The sequence below is a fragment of the Oryctolagus cuniculus genome, chromosome 1, assembly GCF_964237555.1.
Source record: "Oryctolagus cuniculus chromosome 1, mOryCun1.1, whole genome shotgun sequence".
In the NCBI taxonomy this organism is placed as follows: Eukaryota; Metazoa; Chordata; class Mammalia; order Lagomorpha; family Leporidae; genus Oryctolagus; species Oryctolagus cuniculus.
This window is the reverse complement of record NC_091432.1, coordinates 205093110-205114920: the sequence shown is the minus strand read 5'-3', so window position 1 is coordinate 205114920 and position 21811 is coordinate 205093110. Positions and strand designations below refer to the sequence as shown.

The 21811-nt window shown below is 41.1% G+C and overlaps 1 protein-coding gene across 6 annotated transcripts in view; it reads right to left on the bottom strand.

The window, feature by feature from the left end:
• The window catches only part of PLPPR1 (phospholipid phosphatase related 1), a 347574-nt gene that overhangs the window by 6157 nt on the left and 319606 nt on the right, over nucleotides 1-21811 (bottom strand). For all 6 annotated transcript variants that reach the window (XM_070054945.1, XM_051856156.2, XM_051856164.2 and 3 more), the window contains exons 5-7: nucleotides 10015-10265; nucleotides 6855-7031; nucleotides 173-304 (exon numbers count right to left, since the gene is read on the bottom strand). In XM_070054945.1, the coding sequence (XP_069911046.1) occupies nucleotides 173-304; nucleotides 6855-7031; nucleotides 10015-10265 (560 nt within the window). The remainder of the gene's footprint in view (nucleotides 1-172; nucleotides 305-6854; nucleotides 7032-10014; nucleotides 10266-21811) is intronic.

The following is a 21811-nucleotide window of genomic DNA, read 5'->3' as shown; positions in this document are numbered from 1 at the left end:
TGAGAGAGGCTCTGAAGATTTTTCTTGAGGGCCTTTTCAATGAATAAATCCAACTTTTAATGGTACTGGGTGCATTCAGTGGTATCCTGCCTCCAGGAGGGGAATGGGTTGATTTTATACCCTTACAAGGTTGAGTCTATGGGTTTAGTTTGCCAAATCCACTTTACTATACCTGTGCACTTAAGGTTTCCAAAGGGCTTTCTATCCTTGGGAAAGCCATTAGGGCTACTCCACGGGAATCCTCCGGTTTGGGCTTGGAAGAAGATCCTTGTGTTCCTTTAAAGTTATGGACCACACACATTCCCTGCAGAATGAGGGGAAAAAAGACTGGGGTCAGATGGGAGCTGTCCATGCCTGGCCATTGCAAAGTGGCAGCCTTTTGTACTTGGATATCATTACCATAGTGACTTTTCCTCCTTTGAATGAAGAGGTCAAAGAAAAACTTGGAGTCCGCTGAAAACAGCTCAAGTGCTGAGGAAACATTTCTTTCATTACTAGAGAGCTGGTGCTAATCAACCCACTCCATCAAGCCTATCTATTCACCCGTAAAATGGAAAAATGCTACCTCCTTGATTCGTAACAATTAAAGACAGATGAATGCAAGTCAACTCATAACAGCTAACACTTCCAGAGAGACACTGTTTATCTTGTTCTGCATTTGTAGGTTTACTTCATTTCATCTTAACCTGCCCAATAATTTTACATAGGAAGTACTATTATCATCTCCATCGTAGATAAGAAAGCACAGAAAGGTTAACTAACTTGGCATGCAGACATTTAAACTCCAGAACCCATAAATCATGTTACTATATCATTCTGCCTTTGAAAATTGCCAAATTTGAACAAATCCTCAGTCAATGTCAGCTGGTGTTTAACCTCTACCCAAAATGATCATCATCAGATTATGTGATTGTTTGTTTGGATTGAGTGATTCATAATTGGTAGTTTCTTTTTACTGCTTCCATTAAAATTTTTCCCTATTATGTCAAATTTTTCTTTCCTACCAAGACCACTTCATCGTTAATTCTGCTTTTATCATTTTCTCTGTTCCTTTTGTCCATGTAGTTTTTATTGCCTCTTTCTGTTCCTTCTCATTGTTCTCCATCTGCATTTCTATAGCCAGTGGCTTTGAGTCTTTCTGCAAACACTGAAGAACATTTCCATGAATACATTCTACCTGTCTCACCTCCAGTTTACTCCCCAGTTCTGTTGAAACTTCCTTCACTCATAGAATGGAAGATGGGGAAGGATTAGTAACGCTGGAGTTGAATGACTCGGGTTGATTCATGGCTTGTTGGTTGAGTAGCTGTTATGCCAATGATTTATGTTATGCCTCACTTTCCTCTTTTATAAAATGAAGATAAAATGTTGCTAGGGCTTCATGGTTTGATGTATAGGTAGGGGTCAATATGGCACCTTGGCCTAAGCCATTTCTTGTGATGCAGGCATCCCATATTGGGATGCTGGTTTGAAGCTCAGTTGCTCCACTTCCAATCCAGTTCCCTGTAAATGCACCTGGGAAACCAGCAGAAGATAGTTCTAGTATCTGGGTCCCTGCCATCTACATGGTAGACTCAAGAGTTCCTGGTTCCTGGCTTGGGTCTGGCCTAGCCTTGACTAATGTGGTCATTTGGGGGAATGTCCAGCAGGTCGGGTATCTTTCTTTCTCTGTTTCTCCCCATCTGTCGCACTGCCTTTCAAATAAAAATCTTAAAAGATGTATATATTTAAGATATGTAATAATTTGTGCAAAAATCATTTCTTTCCCCTTTCTCCCACATCTCATGGGAAATACTTGTATGTCAAACAATACTGAACATGTGCAGATGGTATGCTGCCATTCTGTTTCTGCTCTTTTTCTGTCTCCAGGTTTCACTTTGGAATGCCTCCAGTCCCCTCCATGACATCCTTCCCCTCCCAATCCCCAGCGGGGGGGCATATTTGATCTGTGTAAACAAGCAGGAACATGCAGACAGGATCATCCCTGTCGTGCCAGAGCAGTTCAACAGCACACTTGGGTCTTTCGTAAAGATGACGTGTGGAAAACAAGTTTCAATACAGTTGGGAAATCACTTGAAAGCAATAGCAGACCAAACAGTAACTGATTGATGGGAGATAGGATTGCAAATTGCTGAGAGAAAACAAGTTTAGTTAAGCAGAATCTACATTTGTGGTTTCAGCATACACAAAGACTTTCACCAACATTGACCCACAAAGACCTCAAGACATGTTTGGAACAATCAGAACTACTCTTTCCTTTGAGTTGGGGCTGGTTGGCTTCAGAACTGACAAATCACAAGAACTCTGGCTTTTCTTTGGGGCTCAAGCCTTCATTTATATGTCATTTATCTTCCTTAAAAATCTTGTCTTCTAGCCGGCGCCGCGGCTCACTAGGCTAATCCTCCACCTTGCGGCACCGGCACACCGGGTTCTAGTCCCGGTCGGGGCGCCGGATTCTGTACCGGTTGCCCCTCTTCCAGGCCAGCTCTCTGCTGTGGCCAGGGAGTGCAGTGGAGGATGGCCCAAGTGCTTGGGCCCTGCACCCCATGGGAGACCAGGAGAAGTACCTGGCTCCTGCCATCAGATCGGCGCGGTATGCCGGCCGCAGCGCGCCGGCCGCGGCGGCCATTGGAGGGTGAACCAATGGCAAAGGAAGACCTTTCTCTCTGTCTCTCTCTCTCTCACTGTCCACTCTGCCTGTCAAAAAAAATAATAATAAAAAAATAAAGAAACATTAAAAAAATCTTGTCTTCTCTTGAAGTTATTTATATTCATTCATATTATCTCTCTCTCTCTCTCTCTCTCTCTCTCTCTGATTTAAAGGCAGAGTTACAGAGAGAGGAGGAAAGCACAAAGTCTGGCTCACTCTCCATGTGGCCACAACAGCTGGGGTTGGGCCAGGCCTAACCCAGAGCCTAGAACTCCAAATGGGTCTCCCACATGGTGCAGGGGCCTAAGCACTCAGGCCATCTTCTGCTGTCTTCCTAGGCACATTAGCAGGGAGCTGGATCAGAAATGGAGCAGCTGGGACTTGAACTGGCATATGGGATGCCAGTGATGCAGGTGACAGCCTAACCTGCTGTGCCACAACTCCAGCCTCTCTTTCTATTTTAAGAAGTTTGCCTCTGGGGCCGGTGCCATGGCGCACTAGGTTAATCCTCCGCCTCTGGCACCGGCATCCTATATGGGCACCGGGTTCTAGTCCCAGTTGCTCCCCAGTCCAGCTCTCTGCTGTGATCCGGGAGGGCAGCTGGAAGATGGCCCAAGTGCTTGGGCCCCTGCACCCGCATGGGACACCAGGAAGAAGCACCTGGCTCCTGGCTTTGGATTGGCGCAGCGCCGGCTGTGGTGGCCATTTGGGGAGCGAACTAATGGAAGGAAAACCTTTCTCTCTGTCTCTCTCTCTCTGTCTATAACTCTACCTGTTAAATAAATAAAAAAAAAAAAGAAGTTTGCCTCTGAAAATATTTTGTATAATATATAAACACCTCAGGATCACTTCACCACTTCTTTTGTAACTTTACCCAAGAATTTGCTCTCCACTCTTCCTCCATCTTTCCTTAGAAAGAGAAAGCTTGGATCCACTCAAAGTAATTTTGAAGTGCAATGGAGCTTTATAATTGGTGCTGCAAATCAGTGTGAGCATTTTCTGTGTATTCCATAGCAGACAGAAAATGTTGGGAAACTGTGTCAGATGTTGGGAGAGGCATATATATTTTGTGTGTTGGCATGGGCAGGGAGGAAGAATGGGAAACAGAAATTAAGGTAAATGACTATAAAATTCATATATGTGTGATGCCAGTCTTACAGGCATTTGGACCAGAAATGACAGCTCCAAGGTCCTTTGATTCCATAATGGCTTCTTTCTCCTTACAGAAGCTTCCTGAATATTTTTAGGGGATTCATTTAATGAATAATATTAGAGACTCAGGGGCTGGTGATTCAATGTAAACGCTTCTGGGTCTATTTTAAATCCTTAAAGGTAACAATAGAAAACTGAACGTCTGTGGTATGCCCATACAGTGGAATTCTACATTTTTCATATGCATTCTATATTTTTCATATATTCTATAACATGGAGGAATCTCAAAGTAACTATGGTGATTAAAAGAGGCTAAGGGGCGGGGGAAGACATTTCATATGATTCCATTTACGTGAAATCCCAAAAAAGACAAACTCATAGAGATAACAGATAAGTGGGTGCCTGGGAATGAGGGTAGAGGAAGGATGAGTGAGAGGGCTGTTTTTTTTTTTTTTCAATTCTCTTTATATTCTTAGCTTTCTTTTTTTTTAACTTTTATTTAATGAATATAAATTTCCAAAGTACGATTTATGGATTACAATGGCTTCCCCCCAATACCGTCCCTCCCACCCGCAACCCTCCCCTTTCCCACTCCCTCTCCCCTTCCATTCACATCAAGATTCATTTTCGATTATCTTAATATACAGAAGATCAGCTTAGTATACATTAAGTAAGGATTTCAACAGTTTGCTCCCACACAGAAACATAAAGTGAAAAATAATAGATGATTTTTTTAAATGATGATGAAATCAGATCAGACCTATTGTCATGTTTAATCCCAGTGAGAGTCGAGTTGGGAGTTGATAATTTCTTTTTTTTTTTTTTTTTACAGAGGATCAGTTTAGTATGCATTAAGTAAAGATTTCAACAGTTTGCACCCCCATAGAAACACAAAGCGAAATATATTGTTTGAGTACTCGTTATAGCATTAAATCTCAATGTACAGCACATTAAGGACAGAGATCCTACATGAGGAGTAAGTGCACAGTGACTCCTGTTGTTGACTTTACCAATTGACACTCCTGTCTATGGCATCAGTAATCTCCCTATGCTCCAGTCATGAGTTTCCAAGGCTATGGAAGCCCTCTGAGTTCTCCGATTCTTATCTTGTTTAGACAAGGTCATAGTCAAAGTGGAGGTTCTCTCCTCCCTTCAGAGAAAGGTAGAGAGGGCTGTTTTTGCATCAAAACTTACCACATTGTATATTTATATCATACCCCAATAAGACTGAAAAAAATACAGGAAAGAGTACAAGTTAACATCTAATCCAATTCCAATGAAGAGATTTCCTAGGTGAGCAGGTGTCCAGGCCTCCATCTACTTGAGGAATTAACACATCAGAAATGTAAAGCTTTGGAGAAAACTTACAGTAAAAACTCTTTTTAAGGAAGATTAAATGTCATAGGGAAGCCACTGATCGTGGAAATGAGATACCCAATAGATATGTTCAAATAATCATGGACGTCTTCTAAAACGAGTAGTGTGGTCATCTGTAGAACTTTTGTATCTTTTTTAAAATATTTATTTGAAAGAGTTATATATACATATATAAATATGTATGTGTATATATATATAAATATATATATAGCAGGTAAGAGCGAGGTCTTCAATCCACTGGTTCACTCCCCAAATGGCCCCAACTTGGGCCAAGATGAAGCCAGGGGGTTTTTCTGGGTCTCCAATGTGGGATAACAAGGGCCCAAACACTTGGGGCATCTGCTGCTACTTTCCTAGGCACAAATTAGCAGGGAGCATGATTGGAAGTGGAGCAGCTGGGACTCAGCTGGTGCCCAAATGGGATGCTGGACTGTAGATATTGGCTTAACCTGCTACACTACAATTCTGGCCCCAGGCTTTCATATTTCTGAACATGAAATTCCATGAATCCAGAGGCCAAGGCCGAGTTTCTTAAAATACTGGAAAAAAAGGCTGCCTGTGTCCACAACAGCTTTCTGTTCTTTGTTCCCTCTACAAGCAACATGTAGTTTCTCCCAATACATGGCAAATGAATATTTAAAGAATGCTCATTTGGGGCTGGCACTGTGGTGCAGTGGGTTAAAGCCGTGGCCTGAAGCGTCAGCATCCCATATGGGTACTGGTTCTAGTCCCAGCTGCTCCTCTTCCCATCCAGCTCTCTGCTATGGCCTAGGAAAGCAGTAGAACATGGCCTAAGTCCTTGGGCCCCTGCACCTGTGTGGGAGACCTGGAAGAAGCTTCTGGCTTTGGATTGGCACAGCTCTGGCCGATGTGGCCATCTGGGGAGTGAACCAGTAGATGGAAGACCTCTCTCTTTCTCTACTTCTCTCTGTAACTCTGTCTTTCAAATAAAATAAATCTTAAAAAATTAAGAATGCTCATTTGAAGTTATGGCAAAGTATTGGTGTTCTCAGCCCCAGTCTGAAAACCAGTGTGGGAGGAAGTACAGCAAGCTGTCCTCTGGAATCTACCTGTCCCTGACCCTCTGAGGAAATACAGCAGTTATATTTCTGAAAGAAAATGTGCTTTTCTTGGGTGATTACTGACATCATAAATAAGAGTGTAAGTTGTTAAATCAACAACAGGAGTCACTGTACACTTGCTCCTCATGTAGGATCTCTGTCCTTAATGTGTTGTACTATGTGAATTAATGGTAAAACTACTACTCAAACAGTACTTTATACTTTGTGTGTCTGTGTGGGTGCAATCTGTTAATCTTTACTTAGTATCTACTAAGTTGATCTTCTGTACATAAAGATAATTAAAAATGAATCTTGATGAGGGGTGGGATGGGAGAGGGTGTAGGAGATGGGATGGTTTGCAGGTGGGAGGGAGGTTACAGGGGGAAAAACGCTATAATCCAAAAGTTGTACTTTTGAAATTTATATTCAATATAATTTTTCTAAAAATGCTTTAAAATAATTTTTGAAGTAAAAGGATGCATAATGTTTGGGGAATAAATGTAATTCATGAACTTGAGACAGAAGGAACATGGATTTAGACTGAAGTCTGGGAAACCTGTCTTGATGTGGTTTTAGAGGCACAAGAAGGGGAAAAGAGAGTGAAGCTGACCTACCAGAAACAGGGCCACTGCAGTGCCCAGGATGAAGCCCGCAATCACATCTGAGCAGTGGTTCCGATACTCAGAGACTCGGTTGAGGCCAGTCAGGAAGGCTGTGCAAAGGGTCCCGAGGCACAGCACCGGCTTGGCCAGTCGGCTGCTCTTTGTCTTGATTGTGCTTGTGATGTACATCTGGAGTAGGACAGAAGTCAGGAGTGACAAGGCTGCCCTCTTGTGGTGGTGTATACACATGCATGCATGGACACACGCCAGCCACACAAGCAAAGGCTTATGTCAGAGCAACCACACCAACTAGTTTTCCTTGGAGAACTCCATGAAGCTACTCAGCAAAGAAAAATCAGGTAGGAAATAAGTGCAGCAACAGCAATGATCAGATGTCTATTAATCATCTATATATTCTAGTAGGTGCATGGACAGAAGTGACAGTGATATAAGAAATGACTGCATAGTATCGATCAAATTCAGAACATGTACTTTTTATGCAGCAAATCAGAGCACAGTTTGGGGTATTAGAAAACTCAGATACAAAATAAACCTCAGAATTAATTTTATGGTAGAGAAGACCAGGTAGTTGAGCAATTGTACCTTTTACTTTTTCTGTTCCCATAGCCCTAGCTGCTGCTTCCTACTTTCAGGCAATAATACAAGTGCTGATGAACTGAATCAGACACTCCCAACTGCTTTGTCCCACAAAACTGTCTCCATTGGAGTGGAAACAAATTCCCATATTCATTGGGATAGCTATACTTGGCTCTATCCATTTGCTCTAGTGAGTATTAAAATAAACTCTTCTACATGTGCCATGACCTACAGAAGACTGAGAAGATCTGAAATAGGTAAAGGATAATGGAAATGGTGACACCTAAGATATGGGATTTTATTTGTGAGGAACAGGGCACAAACAAGTTGCATGGGTATAATAAAATATGTCTCTGGTCTGGAGTTTAGGAAGGTGTGCCTCTTTCAAATAGGTAGAATGTTGTTGGTAATGGGTACAAAGCACCACCAGAGGGCATCATTGATCCATCATTTCTTAACAAATGTGCTGAATTTAGCAACTCTTTAAATGCTGATCCTAAAATGCTAAGCTATAGTGTTTGTATGGCCTGAGTACTTAAGTTCAACTAGATGCATTTTATAATATGCACTGGAATCTTAATTTCCCAGAGTGATGCTTTAATACTGGTGTAAATAACAAAAATGGGACTTTTTAACAAAGCTTGTTAGATAGAAGTTACATGAAGTATTATTGCACTACTCTGAGACCATGTGTAAAATTTTACTTGAAATCTTCACTATTTATGTTTCTATATTGTCTTTTAATTATATCCTTTACAAATGTTTTCTATAAGATTGCAAACTATGAAGAGCATAATCCTATGGTTAATATCCTTCCTAGAATTAACTAATATCAAGGAAATCCTTGCTAACTTATGAAGGTATTTAACATGTAACAGAGGTTCGGAAAATATGCAAGTGAAATTTTTATATCAGTTTTTCTGATTATGATCTGTGATTTGTGATTTAAGTTGGATTACATCTGAATTCTTGAACATGTGCTACAGCAGCAGCCATTCTGTGTGAGTTGACTATAAAGATGCTTCTTCCCCAAAGAAGTTTGTCTCATTTGATGAGATGAAACTGCACACAGCAGTGACTTGAGCCTGATGTTGAAATACAGGAAAAGGCACATAATCATACTTCATACAAGTTAGGTTCCAGATGATGTAGCACGGGTCAGTATTCTGAGTTTGGAAAATATAATGAATCCCTCGGAGGGCTTTCTTTGTTAAAAAATACCTAACATAGATTTTTTTTTAAAGCTGTTTAACCAAGCTACAGCTGACCTGTTTTATATGTTGAGGCTTTTATATTGTTTGTGCTTCCTTAAGTTTGGGTGTAGCTGAAATCATTTTATTAAATATTGTTTAAACAGTAGATCTAAAAGGAACAAAAAAGGAGATTTATTTATATTGAGGAGCTGGTCATTGCCAAATTGATCCTCTAGATGTATAAATGGGATATGAAGGCCAGTATCTATTCCCATTTAAAAAGAATATTCCACAAATTATACACTACTACATATTAGACCGGAAGCTGATCACCTTTTCTCCAGGTGATGGCAAAGGCCCTCTTCCCTCAAAGGTGGAAGATGCCTCCTTGTAGTTCCTCTCATAGCGAGACGGCTACACAGCTCCCTCAAGATGGGGTCAGGGCCTACCCAGAAAATCTGGGAACACTGGAGAGTTGCAAAGGAATCTTTCTTCTGCCTTCTCCTCTCCTACCTTTCACTGAGAATCTCCAGACTGGTCATATCCTGAATGTGAAATAAGTTGAAGTAAGGAAGAGGACTGTTTTCCACAGTGACTCCTCCTCTGAGAAATGCTGATGCCACAGTGATACTAAGGTAACAGCACATGGAACTCTTGAGCTGAACCCTGCATTTCAGAGAAAGCGCACTCCAGAGTAATGTGAAATGAGGTCATTCCCATATGGGTGCAAACAGAGTAGGAGAGTGAAAGGAACACTGAGTTTTCTTCAAGATGAGCAACACTGGGAAGCACTATATTCCAATGGGGCAATCAAGGATTGGGTGACTTGGGAAGCAAAAAGAAGTGATCTTGGGAGTACTGGGTTGTTCTAGGATTACATTGTAAAGGGGTGGGGAGAGTGTCTGAAGAAGCAAGGGAAAGCTGTGTGTTTATCCATGTCTGCATGTAGCTAGGGTAGCCCTCATGTAAGAACCCTACATACAGATTTGTAGGCAAGTGTAAGATAGAGGTGTTGCTGTATGGGTGTTGAGAATCCCAGACATGGTGCCAGGAGCCCGAGTCCCAGCTTGGAGTGTATACTCTTAGTGACTCTTTGGGTAGTTTTTGCATCTGTAAAATAAGAGGCTGTAGCTAGGGGATTCTCACAATTTTCTCTAGAACTATTATCTGGCAGGTCAGGATATTATATTGGGGTGTTGAGAGTGGGATCAGGGTAGGGGGACTGTTATGTCAATAATGTAATGATAGAATATAAACATGTGACACATGACTTTAAAAATCACCGTAAATGACTGATGAAAGAATAGAGATAAGGATGGCAGAGGGACAGAAATCCAAGCAAAAACTTGACTTGGGAGATGCAGCAAGACATGCACACTCACCGTGGCATATAAGGCAGAGTAAATGCTCAGAGCAGCATGTTTGGAGGGAAAGGATCTCCGAGCCTTTTCTATCACTGCCAGGTCCCCAGTACAAACATTCCCATTGTTGATGAACTGGTGGTGCACACGGCAGTCTGTACTGGTGTAGTTCGGCTTGCACACTGTCAGGAAGTATGGTGTTAGGTGCCCCGTGACCACTTGTCCAGCATTTACAAAAATGTCAGTAGCAAAAAGTCCAAATGCAAACACCCCTAGAAGGAGATTTAAAAGAATTAGGAGTAGTGACACACTGGTGATTGGTTTCATCCTGAGAGGACACACAGCAGTGTCCATGATTCCTCAGAAAGATTCTGGGAACTCCTCAAGTTGCCCCCTCACCTTTGTCTTTCCAGGAAGTATTGCCTGCTACCCAAATCACTTAATCCAAGCGGAGGCAGGCATTCCACTGTTAACATCTTAGCTTGTGTACGTCATTTAGAAGCAGCATTGTCTACTGGAAAGAACTGGAGTTCCAGATTCCTATAGATTTGGGCTTTAATCTCAGCTTCGGTGACTTGCTCACAGTATGTTACTTACATTTTTGGAACCCTAGTGCCTTTTGATGCAAAATGGAGGGGAGGAAGTTTGAGAAGATCAAATACAGTATATGAAAAATACCTGCAATGGTGTCTGGTTTTAAGTAATTACTCAAGGCAACTTCTCTTTCCTTTCATAGATGTTGTCTTCCCTAGTCCTAATTGGAAATGCAAACACTCCTAGAAGGAGTGAACTATAGTATCATGGCAGGGGAAAGTGACTAAGGTTTTTAAGCAGTTGTCCCTAAAACAATAAAAAATAATATTCCAGAAATCTTGATTGTCTTGGGTATTTCATTTGGTACTGGCATTAGAAGATGAGAATGAAAAAAAAAAGATGTTAAAAACAAAAGATATTGATTCTATTAGTTTCCTTTGGTAATGTAACCAATTACCACAAATTGAATTGCTGAAAACAATACAAGTAGATTCTCTGGAGGTTCTGGAAGCCAGAAGTCCAAAATCAGGTTCGCTGGGCTGTGTTTGTTCTGGAATCTCCAGGATAGAACTCGCCGCTGGTGTTTGCTGGCTTCTAGAAGCCACTTGCTTTTCCTTGCTTATGGCACCTTTCCAGCAATCTGATCATCCTGACTTCTGGTTCCATCCTCACCTTTTCTTCTCTTTGGCCCTCCTGCCTGTCCTTGTAAGAACATCCGGATAATCCAGGATAATCCCTCTACCTCAAAGCCCTAATTTAATCTGACCTGCAATTCCTTTTTGTCATGTAAGTAACACATTCAGTTTCCAGGTCATGGCCATCTTTTAGTGGGGAGGGGGGGTGTTACTTTGAATTCCCCGAGTGTCCTATAGGTAGGCTATGCTTCCTGGGTTTTATCTGTTCTTTGGAAAATTCCATAGGACTAGTCCTCAAGCTTGAACATAAGTAGAATTCTTTATAGAAGCTTCTCTATGAATTATTTCAAAGCTTATATATCACATCTATACATTATCTGCTTATTATATCAAGAGAGGATGTAGGCAGCCAGTGTGCTACAAGTCACCTGAAGTGGTGAAGGAGATTTTCAAATGCGAATGTGAGAGGAAGCCTTAACCCTTGGGTATGTGCCGAGGGTCTACAACCGTTTCAATTCCACTCAGTTTTGACTCCCACATCCAACACCCTGAATCTGTAAATTGTGCTGATTTCAGCACTCAAAAGTTGATCTATTACAGCAGAAGCAAAGATGAGTTTGGCTGGAACCTTCATATTGATTGCTATAATTTTCCCTTTTGTGGCTCTGCCAGAATGTGCTTTATCCCAAGGAGAACAGGCTTCTTCTTCTTTTTTTTTTTTTAAATAGCCTCAGCCAGCTCATACTCCTAGGGCCTGACCTCTGAGAGCAGGCATTCATTGATCATTTGTGGCAGTTTTCTACCCTGAGGTTCTGGAAGTCTGAATGGCTGAAATGTTTATACCTCTTCAAGCAAGATTCTCAAAGATCAGGTCTCTTGTTCTTTCAAGGGGCAATATGTCTGTCTAGACATCCTTTTCCAGGAAATGAGGGTAATTTATGATTTGGAAAAGGAAAGGTGACAGCATTTTCCTCTGGCATTTTATTTGTCAGAAGTGCTTCCAATTAGGGTGGGTTATTCTTTGAAATGGAGGATTTCCAAGCTTCTCAGATAACTGCCTGCAGTGCCAGCTCTGTGGTCACATGATTCTGACTGTCAGCTCTCCTTGGCTATTTTGTGCATCGGTGCTGAAAGTGGCTTCCCCCATCTGGATTATGTCTGCTTCTGCTGACGGCTTAATGACATCTGTTTCCAAACATTTCATCCTGGTGTATTTGATCTAGCTTCAGAATGGTACCCAGCCAGCCTGGGGAGTCCACGTGCCAGGCACAGGCCACGCCAACAAAGGGCATCAGAACCTGCAGTGGTGATTTATAGACAGCATCCATCACACAGGGCTCTTGTAAAGAAACTCAAGCCATCCCTCTGTTACTTATCCCTGAACTATTGTGTGTATTTTTATAAGCCTCAGAAGCTAAATATAGTTACTTTTGTCCCCAGAATCAGGTGAAGCACCATTTATGGTCTCTTGTATTGCAAGAAATGATTTGAAAGAGATGTTTAAAAATGAGCATGTATCCTAGCTTGGTGTCTAAAATTCTTTAAGTGAGATTACTTAAATAGCTGGTTTAATTTACCTCATGGCTGTTCGATCAATAATGTTCCTTGTTTGACAGGAGCTGATTAAATTTCTAAACGGATTTTCGAATTTATAGGAGACACAAAGGTCTAAAAGTAAAGCACTTCTGATTTGGCTGAGTTATGTGTGTGAGACATGTGTTGTTGACATTGTTGCTTGATTTGTCCTGAATTCTAAAAAGGCCTGGTTTAGAAGATAACAGCCTTGGATGGGGGAAGAGACAAGTGAATTCCTAGAATCAGCCCATACAGCAGGGTATGGTGCAGATGGGGATGTCGCGTTCTCTGAAGAAATTAGAATCTGGCTAGGTCTGCCTGAAGGGAGGAAGGGGCACTTCCATGCTCCTTGCCTCGCCTGGCATCAAACCTGAGGGACTCGAGCAACAGAAATATCCAGAATTAGGTTTAGGAAATGCAGATGAAGCATGTCTTTTGCCTCACATGGTTGGCATCAGTCCAGGCACTCAGTATGGTTATGAGTTTCCACTTTTTCACTATTGTTGCATATATATTTTAGAGAGCAACTGTGACAGGATCCATCAGAGGCTGTCAGGTGGGTCCAGAACATTTAGTCTTCAATTTTCAGGCTCCACCTGAGTCTTAGACTCTTAGGGTTAAAAGTTTAGTCCCCTTTTGCTCACCCTCACTGGCCCCTGCTGCCACTCTGTTACCTGCGCCTGGGCTTCCTAACGTAGGTCTGCTTATGGAGAGCCACGGGGTTCTCCCCAGCTCTGAGCAGGCTGCTGTGTGGTTTTCCCAGGCCTGAGGGGATCCTGGTGTCAGCCCTAGTACTGCAGACTAACTTTCTGCAGCTCTGAAGACTCACATGGTACCCATTTCCTAGTCGTATCACTGCTTCTCCATTCTTAGTGTCAAGGGGCTGGAGGCTTGTCCTGGTTCCATACAGTTTCACTCCATGTCCTCAAGTACTAGCGATCAAAGATTCTAATATGTTCCAGACTCGCCTGACAGCCTCTGATGGATCATGTCTCAATTGTTCACTAAAATATATATGCAACAATAGTGAAAAAGGTGGAAACTCATAACCATATTGAGGGCCAGGACTGATGCCAACCTGCAGCAAGAATCTGTGAGGGGTTTCCACTCTCAACAAACTACATGCAAAGCAGGTCTAATTTCTCTTGCTGTGTTTCTGTCACTCTGTATAGGGGTCTTGTCTCCCCGCCCCTTTCTCTCTGATTCTTTCTCTCTTTCCTTCTTTCTGTGTCTCTGGCATGTGCACTCTTTCTTCCTGTGTGTCTCTGGCCCTCTCTGAAACACACACACACTCTATTGTCTGGCCCCTGACTCAGAGATACAGGATTTAGACTGCTCAGAAAACAAGGCTGGGTCTCTCTCAGACAATTCTGCTCTTGAATTTTCCAGTGGCCTGTCTTCTCTCCTGCTCCTCTTTCTGTGTGTATTTGCAGACACTCTCCTGGACAGTAGTGACTAGGCTGGAAGGCAGCCTAGTCTCCGAGAGGAAAAGATTCACAGGTGCTAGAGAACAGTGCATGTTGCGTACTGTAGCTCTGTGTGCACGTGAGCTTCCCATCACACCAAGGAACCAAGGGGTAGGTAAGAGTAGGAGGAGATGCCAGCTCACTGGGACAGAGGAATCTGCTCTCCAGGGACTGCACTGGCACTACGTACACTGATCTGCTCTCAAGCTTAGGTCTGAAAAAGCTCCCAAGAGCAAAGCCCAATTCTGTTAGGAAGCACTGAGTGCACATAGATCTCACTCTACTTAAGAATGACCTGTGCTGGTTCAAGTCCTGGCTGCACCACTTCTGATCCAACTACCTGCTTGCTAATGCACCTGAGAAAGCAGCAGAAGATAGCATAAGTGCTTGAGAAAAATAACACAATTCCCATAGAATATTAGAAAAAATACTCTAATTTTAGATGGTATGATACCATTACATTTTCACACTCCATTTTCCAGGAGAAATTTTGTATTTCTGTGATTATTCAATAATGGCCATCTCTCTCATTAGAATATACATGCTTTGAAAATATAAGAGTGGGAATAAGAGAGGGGGGAGAGGTACAATTTGGGACATGCTCAATGGGACTTGCCCCAAATGGTGGAGTTAGAAACGTGCCAGGGGATTCCAATACAAGCCCATCAAGGTGACATGTACTAATGCCATTTCACTAGTCCAAGTGATCAACTTCAGTTCACAGTTGATCACACTGATAGGTCTAAGAGTCAAAGGGATCACACAAACAAGACTAGTGTCTGCTAATACTAACTGATAGAATCAAAAAGGGAGAGAACGATCCAACATGGGAAGCGGGATACACAGTAGACTCATAGAATGGCAGATGTCCTAAATAGCACTCTGGCCTCAGAATCAGCCCTTCAGCCAGATCCGAATGCCTTAAGAGCCCATGAGAGTATTTTAGGCATGGAAAGCCAAAACACTCTGGGGGAAAAAAAAAAAGAAGATCTGACACTCTGGGGGAAAAAAAAAAGAAGATCTAAATGAAAAATCTCTGTGAGATCCCAGTGGAAAGAACGGGTCATCAATGAAGGAGGTACCTTTCTCTGAAGGGAGGAGAGACCCTCCACTTTGACTATGACCTTGTCTAAACAAGATAAGTGTCAGCGAACTCAAAAGGCTTCCATAGCCTTGGCAACTCATGACTAGAGCCTAGGGAGATTACTGACACCATAAACAAGAGTGTCAAATTGTTAAGTCAACAACAGGAGTCACTGTGTACTTACTTCTCATGTGGGATCTGTCCTTAATGTGTTGTCCAATGTGAAGTAATGCTATAACTAGTACTGAAACAGTATTTTTATACTTTGTGTTTCTGTGTGGGTGCAAACTGATGAAATATTTACTTAATATATACTGAATCAATCTTCTGTATATAAAGATAATTGAAAATGAATCTTGATGTGAATGGAATGGGAGAGGGAGCAGGAGATGGGAGGGGTGCTAGTGGGAGGGAAATTATGGGGGTGGGAAGCCAATGTAATCCATAAACTGTACTTTGGAAATTTATATTTACTAAATAAAAAAAATTTAAAAAAGAATATACATGCTTTTTAAGAGCAGGGAGCACGTTTATTTTTGCATCATACTTGGCACATAACAAACATTCCTAGTTACAGAGCTGGCTCATAGATAATGTTTAATAGGCCAGCATAGACCCAAATGGCCACAACAGCTGGAGCTGTACGGATCCAAAGCCAGGAACCAGATGCTTCCTCCTAGTCTCCTACGTGGGTTCAGGGGCCCAAGCACTTGGGCCATCTTCCTGCTTTCCCAGGCCATAGCAGAGCACTGGACTAGAAGAGGAGCAGCCGGGACTAAAACTGGCACCCATACAGGATGCTGGTGCTGTAGGCAGTGCCATGGTGCCGGCCGCAAACTATATTCTGATTCAACCACTGGCTGTTCATTCTAAATCACATCTCTTATCAAATCAACACTGTAAATGGGGTACAGGATACAAAGGAACAGGTCCAATTCCTTTTTGCCTTTCTTTTTGTTGCATCAAGATCCCCAGTGGAAAACCTCAGTGGAGACAGTCATTCAGCTGTTGCAAGGCATCCTCAATTCAACAGTGGAAATCATTCCTTCAGGAAGCAAGTGTTCCTTTAGGAAAAGGAAAGGTGGTGAAATGATTTCTCCTGAACATGCTTTATTGAAACATGAAGTTTTCTAATGAAGATAATTTATTAGTAGTTATATTACTCATTTTCTGGAAAGGACATACAGAGTTGATGAGACATTTAAGTAAGATTGCCATAGATATTTAGGAAATCATCAACAAAATAATAATGTTAGCTAATACTGTTTATTATGTACTAGATATTATCATAAGTGCTTTACATTATTAACTTACCTAATTCTCCCTGCAGTCCCATAAGGTAGACACTATTGTTATCTCCACATTGCGTAGATGAGGGAACTGAGACACAGATCTATGAACTTGACCAAATTAGCTAGTAAGTAGAGGAGTTTGGGTTATAAACTAAACAGTATGGCTCCAGTGTCCATATTTTCAATCATAATTTTCTAAGCTTAGTTTTCCACATGTTTAGAAAGATCTATTGGTAGGTATGCAAAAGCACCTTAGTTTTGTATGCTTGGTAGCACATGCACATGTGCACACACACAGTAAAAAGGCAAGGGTTTGTAGCATGTCTGGTGGAATTTACTGCATTTGCCACAACATAACAAGAATTTCTCAGTTTTGTAGTCAACAACTTTCCAACAAGAATATGATAAAATACTTCCAACATGGCTCATTGAATGAGGCACTATTTTCATCATCTTAGCAATGAATTTGACTTTTTTTCTGATCTAATTGGTACAAACTGGCCAACATACATTAAATATTAAAAGTTTCAGATTGGTACAAATTGGTTCACATACATTAAATATTATGGTTTAAAAAGTTTCTTGCAGAAATTAATACATATGTTCCTTAATTAATTTCAGAGACTGACAGAACAAGAACTGCTGTGGTCTCTCCTACAGATTCTGTGGCAGCAAACACCAAAGGCTGACAACAGTGTACTTCATGTAAGAACGGATTTTACTTAAATCAATCTGCAAAAAAAAAGTTTTAAATAGTCCCTACATCATGGGCTTATTAATCAAGTTATAGAAAATAGTTAGAAATACACTGTATACTGTGAAGCTCCCTATAGAGATTAGTTACTTCTATTATTAAAACTCAAGGAATTAGTTAGGAATTCTAACTTTATTTCTAAAGCAGCAGGAGTAAAAAATCTAAAATTCTAGCAATCTAAAACATTTGACTACTTGTTATTCATCTTTTGCATTAATGAAGTATCTTTTATAGTGGATGAACTAAAATATATCCTGCATTTGTCAATATTGGAATTACTCATCATGATCAGTGGCAATGAAGAATGATTACCTAATAACAATGATGCATAATCAACTAGAATATCCCCCAAATATTTTTACAAGTTAAAGAACAAACTGACAAATACATTTTTACTCCCTGAAAGCATACAATTACATGGCTTCTTGACAACACGGTTTTATCTTAACAAGAGTCTTATCTTTACTCCTCTTTTTGCAGAACACCATCTTGGTGCTTTATCTCTAAATCATCTAGCTCCTTGTTCACCCCTGCTAGCCTCTAGGTGTCTGCCTTCAGTCCTGCTAGGCAGTAAGGTCTAAGTGCTGACTGATAGAAATGAAAATCCTAACAGTTAGCCAGAGGCAATGATAACTTCATTGTGAATGCAGCCCAGTCTGAGAAGTACCCTGGATATCAACTGTGGAGAGAGATGTGTATGTACCAAAGGATGTAAGAAAGGAATATAAAAGCCTATATTTTCAGAAGGCTTCCATGACTCCTCAGATTCTGCCATTCCTGATGCCATGTCTATAAGTTTTTTTCCACATCTTTAATTTTGTTTAACGAATACAACTTCATGCATTTAATATACACAAATTTGGGAACTTGGTGATTCTTCCCCCCTACCTCCTTCCCAACCATACTCTCAACCTTTCTTCCTCCTCCCTCTCCCTTTCCTATTATTTTTTACAGAGATAAATTAAGAATTCAACTATTATGAAGAAAAAAGAATACAAGCAAGAAAAATATTGTTCCTCGACAGTCAAGGCAAGGGCTGTTCAAAATCATTGCATCTCAAGGTGTTAATTTCACTCCTATAGATTACATTTTTAAGTATTCTATTAGTTACCATAGATCAGAGAGACCATATAGTATTTTCTTCTTGGGACTGGCTTATTTCACTAAGTATAATGGTTTCCAGTCACATCCATTTTGTTGCAAATGAGAGGATTTCATTTTTAAACCACTGTATAGTATTTCATAGTATACTATACCACATCCTTGCCAGCATTTGTTGTTTGTTGATTTTTGTATTAGAGTCATTCTAATTGGAGTGAGGTGAAACCTCATTGTGGTTTTGATTTACATTTCCCTGATGGCTAGCACTCCTGAGCATTTTTTCATGTGTCTATTGGCCATTTAAATTTCTTCTATTGAAAAGTGTCTGTTCCAATTCTTTGCCTATTTCTTAACTAGGTTGTTTGTTTTGTAGTTATTGAGTTTCTTGAGCTCTTTATAGATTCTGGAAGTTAATCTTTTATCAGTTGCATAGTTTGCAAACATTTTCTCCAATTCTGTTGGTTGCCTCTTCACTTTGCTGAGTGTTTCTATGCAGGGCAGAAGCTTCTCAGTTTGATGTAATCCCACTTGTTAATTTTGGGTTTGAAAAACTGTGTGTCTTTTCCAAGAAGTTCTTCCCTATGCCAATGTCTTTTATGGTTTCCCCAGTGTTCTCTAGTAATTTGATGGTATCACCTCATAGGTTTGGGTCACTGATCCATTTTGAGTAGGTTTTTTTTTTTTTTTGTAAGGTGTAAGGTAAGGGTCTTGTTTCATACTTTTTTAAAGATTTATTTATTTATTTGAAAGACTTACTCAGGGAAGGAGAAGCAGAGCGAGAGCAAGAGAGAGAGACAGAGAGAGAGGTCTTCCATCTGCTGGTTCACTACCCAATTGGCCACAATGGCTGGAGCTGCGCCTAGCTGAAGCCAGGAGCCAGGAGCTTCCTCTGGGTCTCCCACACTGCTGCAGGGGCCCAAGGACTTGGGCCATCTTCCACTGCTTTCCCATGCAGTAGCAGAGAGCTATGGATCAGAAGTAGAGCAGCTGGGATTCAAACTGGCACCCATTTGGGATGCCAGCACTGCAGGAGACAGTTTTACCCACTAAGACACAGTGCCGGCCCCTTGTTTCATATTTCTGCATGTGAAGATCCAGTACCATTTGTTGAAGAGACTGTCTTGGATCCAGGGGTTTATTTTTGCTCCTTTGTCAAAGGTAAATTGATTGTAGATGTGGGGGTTAATTTCTGGAGTTTCTATTCTGCTCCATTGGTCTACACATTTTTGTACCAGTACCAGGCTGTTTTGATTATAATTGTCCTGTAGTATGTGTTGAGGTCTGGTATTGTGATGCCTCCATATCATTTGCTTTTATTGTTTATGATTGCTTTAGCTATTTGGTGTCTTTATGTTTCCAGTATAAATTTTAGCATCATTTTTTTTCTAGATCTGAGAAGAATGTTGCTGGTTTTGATTGGGATCACAATGAATCTATAAATCACTTTTGGTAGAATGGACATTTTTATGATGTTGATATTTCCAATACATGAACATGGAAGATTTTTCCACTTTTTTATATCTTCTATTTCCTTCTTTAATGTTTCATAATGTTCATTGTAGATTTCTTTGCCTTGGTTAAATTTATTCAAAGGTATTTAATTTTTTTGTTAGCTATTGTGAATAGGATTGATCTTTCAAATTCTTTCTCAGCTATGGCATTGTCTGTGTATACAAAGGCTATTGATTTTTTTTTTGATAGGCAGAGTGGACAGAGAGAGAGAGAGACAAAGAGAAAGGTCTTCCTTTGCCGTTGGTTCACCCTCCAATGGCCGCCGCAGCCGGCACACTGCGGCCGGCGCACCGTGCTGATCTGATGGCAGGAGCCAGGTGCTTCTCCTGGTCTCCCATGGGGTGCAGGGCCCAAGCACTTGGGCCATCCTCCACTGCACTCCCTGGCCACAGCAGAGAGCTGGCCTGGAAGAGGGGCAACCGGAACAGAATCCAGCGCCCCGACCGGGACTAGAACCTGGTGTGCTGGCACCGCAAGGCAGAGGATTAGCCTATTGAGCCATGGCGCCGGCCCAAGGCTATTGATTTTTAAAAGATTTATTTATTTATTTGAAGGGCAGAGCTACAGAGAGGCAGAGGCAGAGGCAGAGATAGATCTTTCATCCATTGGTTTACTCCCCAAATGGCTGCAACAGCCAGAGCTGGGGTGATCCATGGACAGGATCCAGGAGCTTCTTTTCAGCTCTCCCATGATGGTACAAGGGCCCAAGGACTTGGGTCATCTTCTACTGCTTTCTCAGGCCATAACAGAGAGCTGGACTGGAAGTGGAGCAGCCAGGTCTTGAACCTGTTCCCATATGGGATGCTGGCACTGTAAACAGCAGCTTTACCCACCATGCCACAGGGCCAGCCCCAGCTTTTACTTTTTGTGCATTCATTTTATATCCTGCTACTTCACCAAATTCTTTTATTAGTTCCAATAGTTTCTTCGAGGAGTGTTTTGGGTTCCCTATATATAGAATCATGTCATCAGCAAATTAGGGATCATTTGACTTCTTTCTTCCCTATTTGTATCTGTTTGATTTCTTTTTCTTGACTGATGGTTCTGGCTAAAACTTCCAAGACTATATTGAATAGCAATGGTGAGAGTGGGGCTTGGGAGGATTCCCTCCCTTACAGTTCTTTTGAATAGCTTGAGAAGAATTGGAATTGGTCCTTCTTTAAATCTCTGGTAGGATTCAGGAGTGATGCCATCGGGATCTGAGCTTTTCTTTGTTGGAAGCATCTTTATTGCTGATTCAATCTTCATTTTGGTTATTGGTCTGTTGAGGTTTTCTATGTCTTCATGGCTCAACTTAGGTAGGTTGTATGTGTCCAGGAATCTATACATTTCTTCTAGGTTTCCCAGTTTGTTGACATTTAGCTCTTTGTAGTAATTCCTGATGATTCTTTTTATTTCTGTGGTACCTGTTGTTACATTTCCTTTTTCATCTCTAATTTTATTGATTTGAGTCTTCTCCCAACTCTTTTTTGTTAGTTGGGCTAGTGGTGTGTCAATTTTGTTTTTTCAAAAAACCAGCTCTTCATTTTTATGATCTCTTGTATTGTTTTCATTTCAATTTTGTTTATTTCTTAATTTTTATTACTTATTTCCTCCTAATTTGTTTTTTTTTTCTAGGTCATTGAGATGCATTGATAGCTCATCTATTTGGTGACTTTCCAGTTTCTTGATGTAGGCACTGATTGCTATAAAATTCCTCTTAACACCGCTTTTGCTAAATCCTACAAATTTTGACGTGATGTATTGTAATCTTCATCTGTACAGATTTTTATTTCTCTTGATTTTTTTCTATGACACTCTGTTCATTTAGGAACATGTTGTTCAGTCTCCATGTGTTTGCATATGTTCTAAAGATTCTTGAGTTG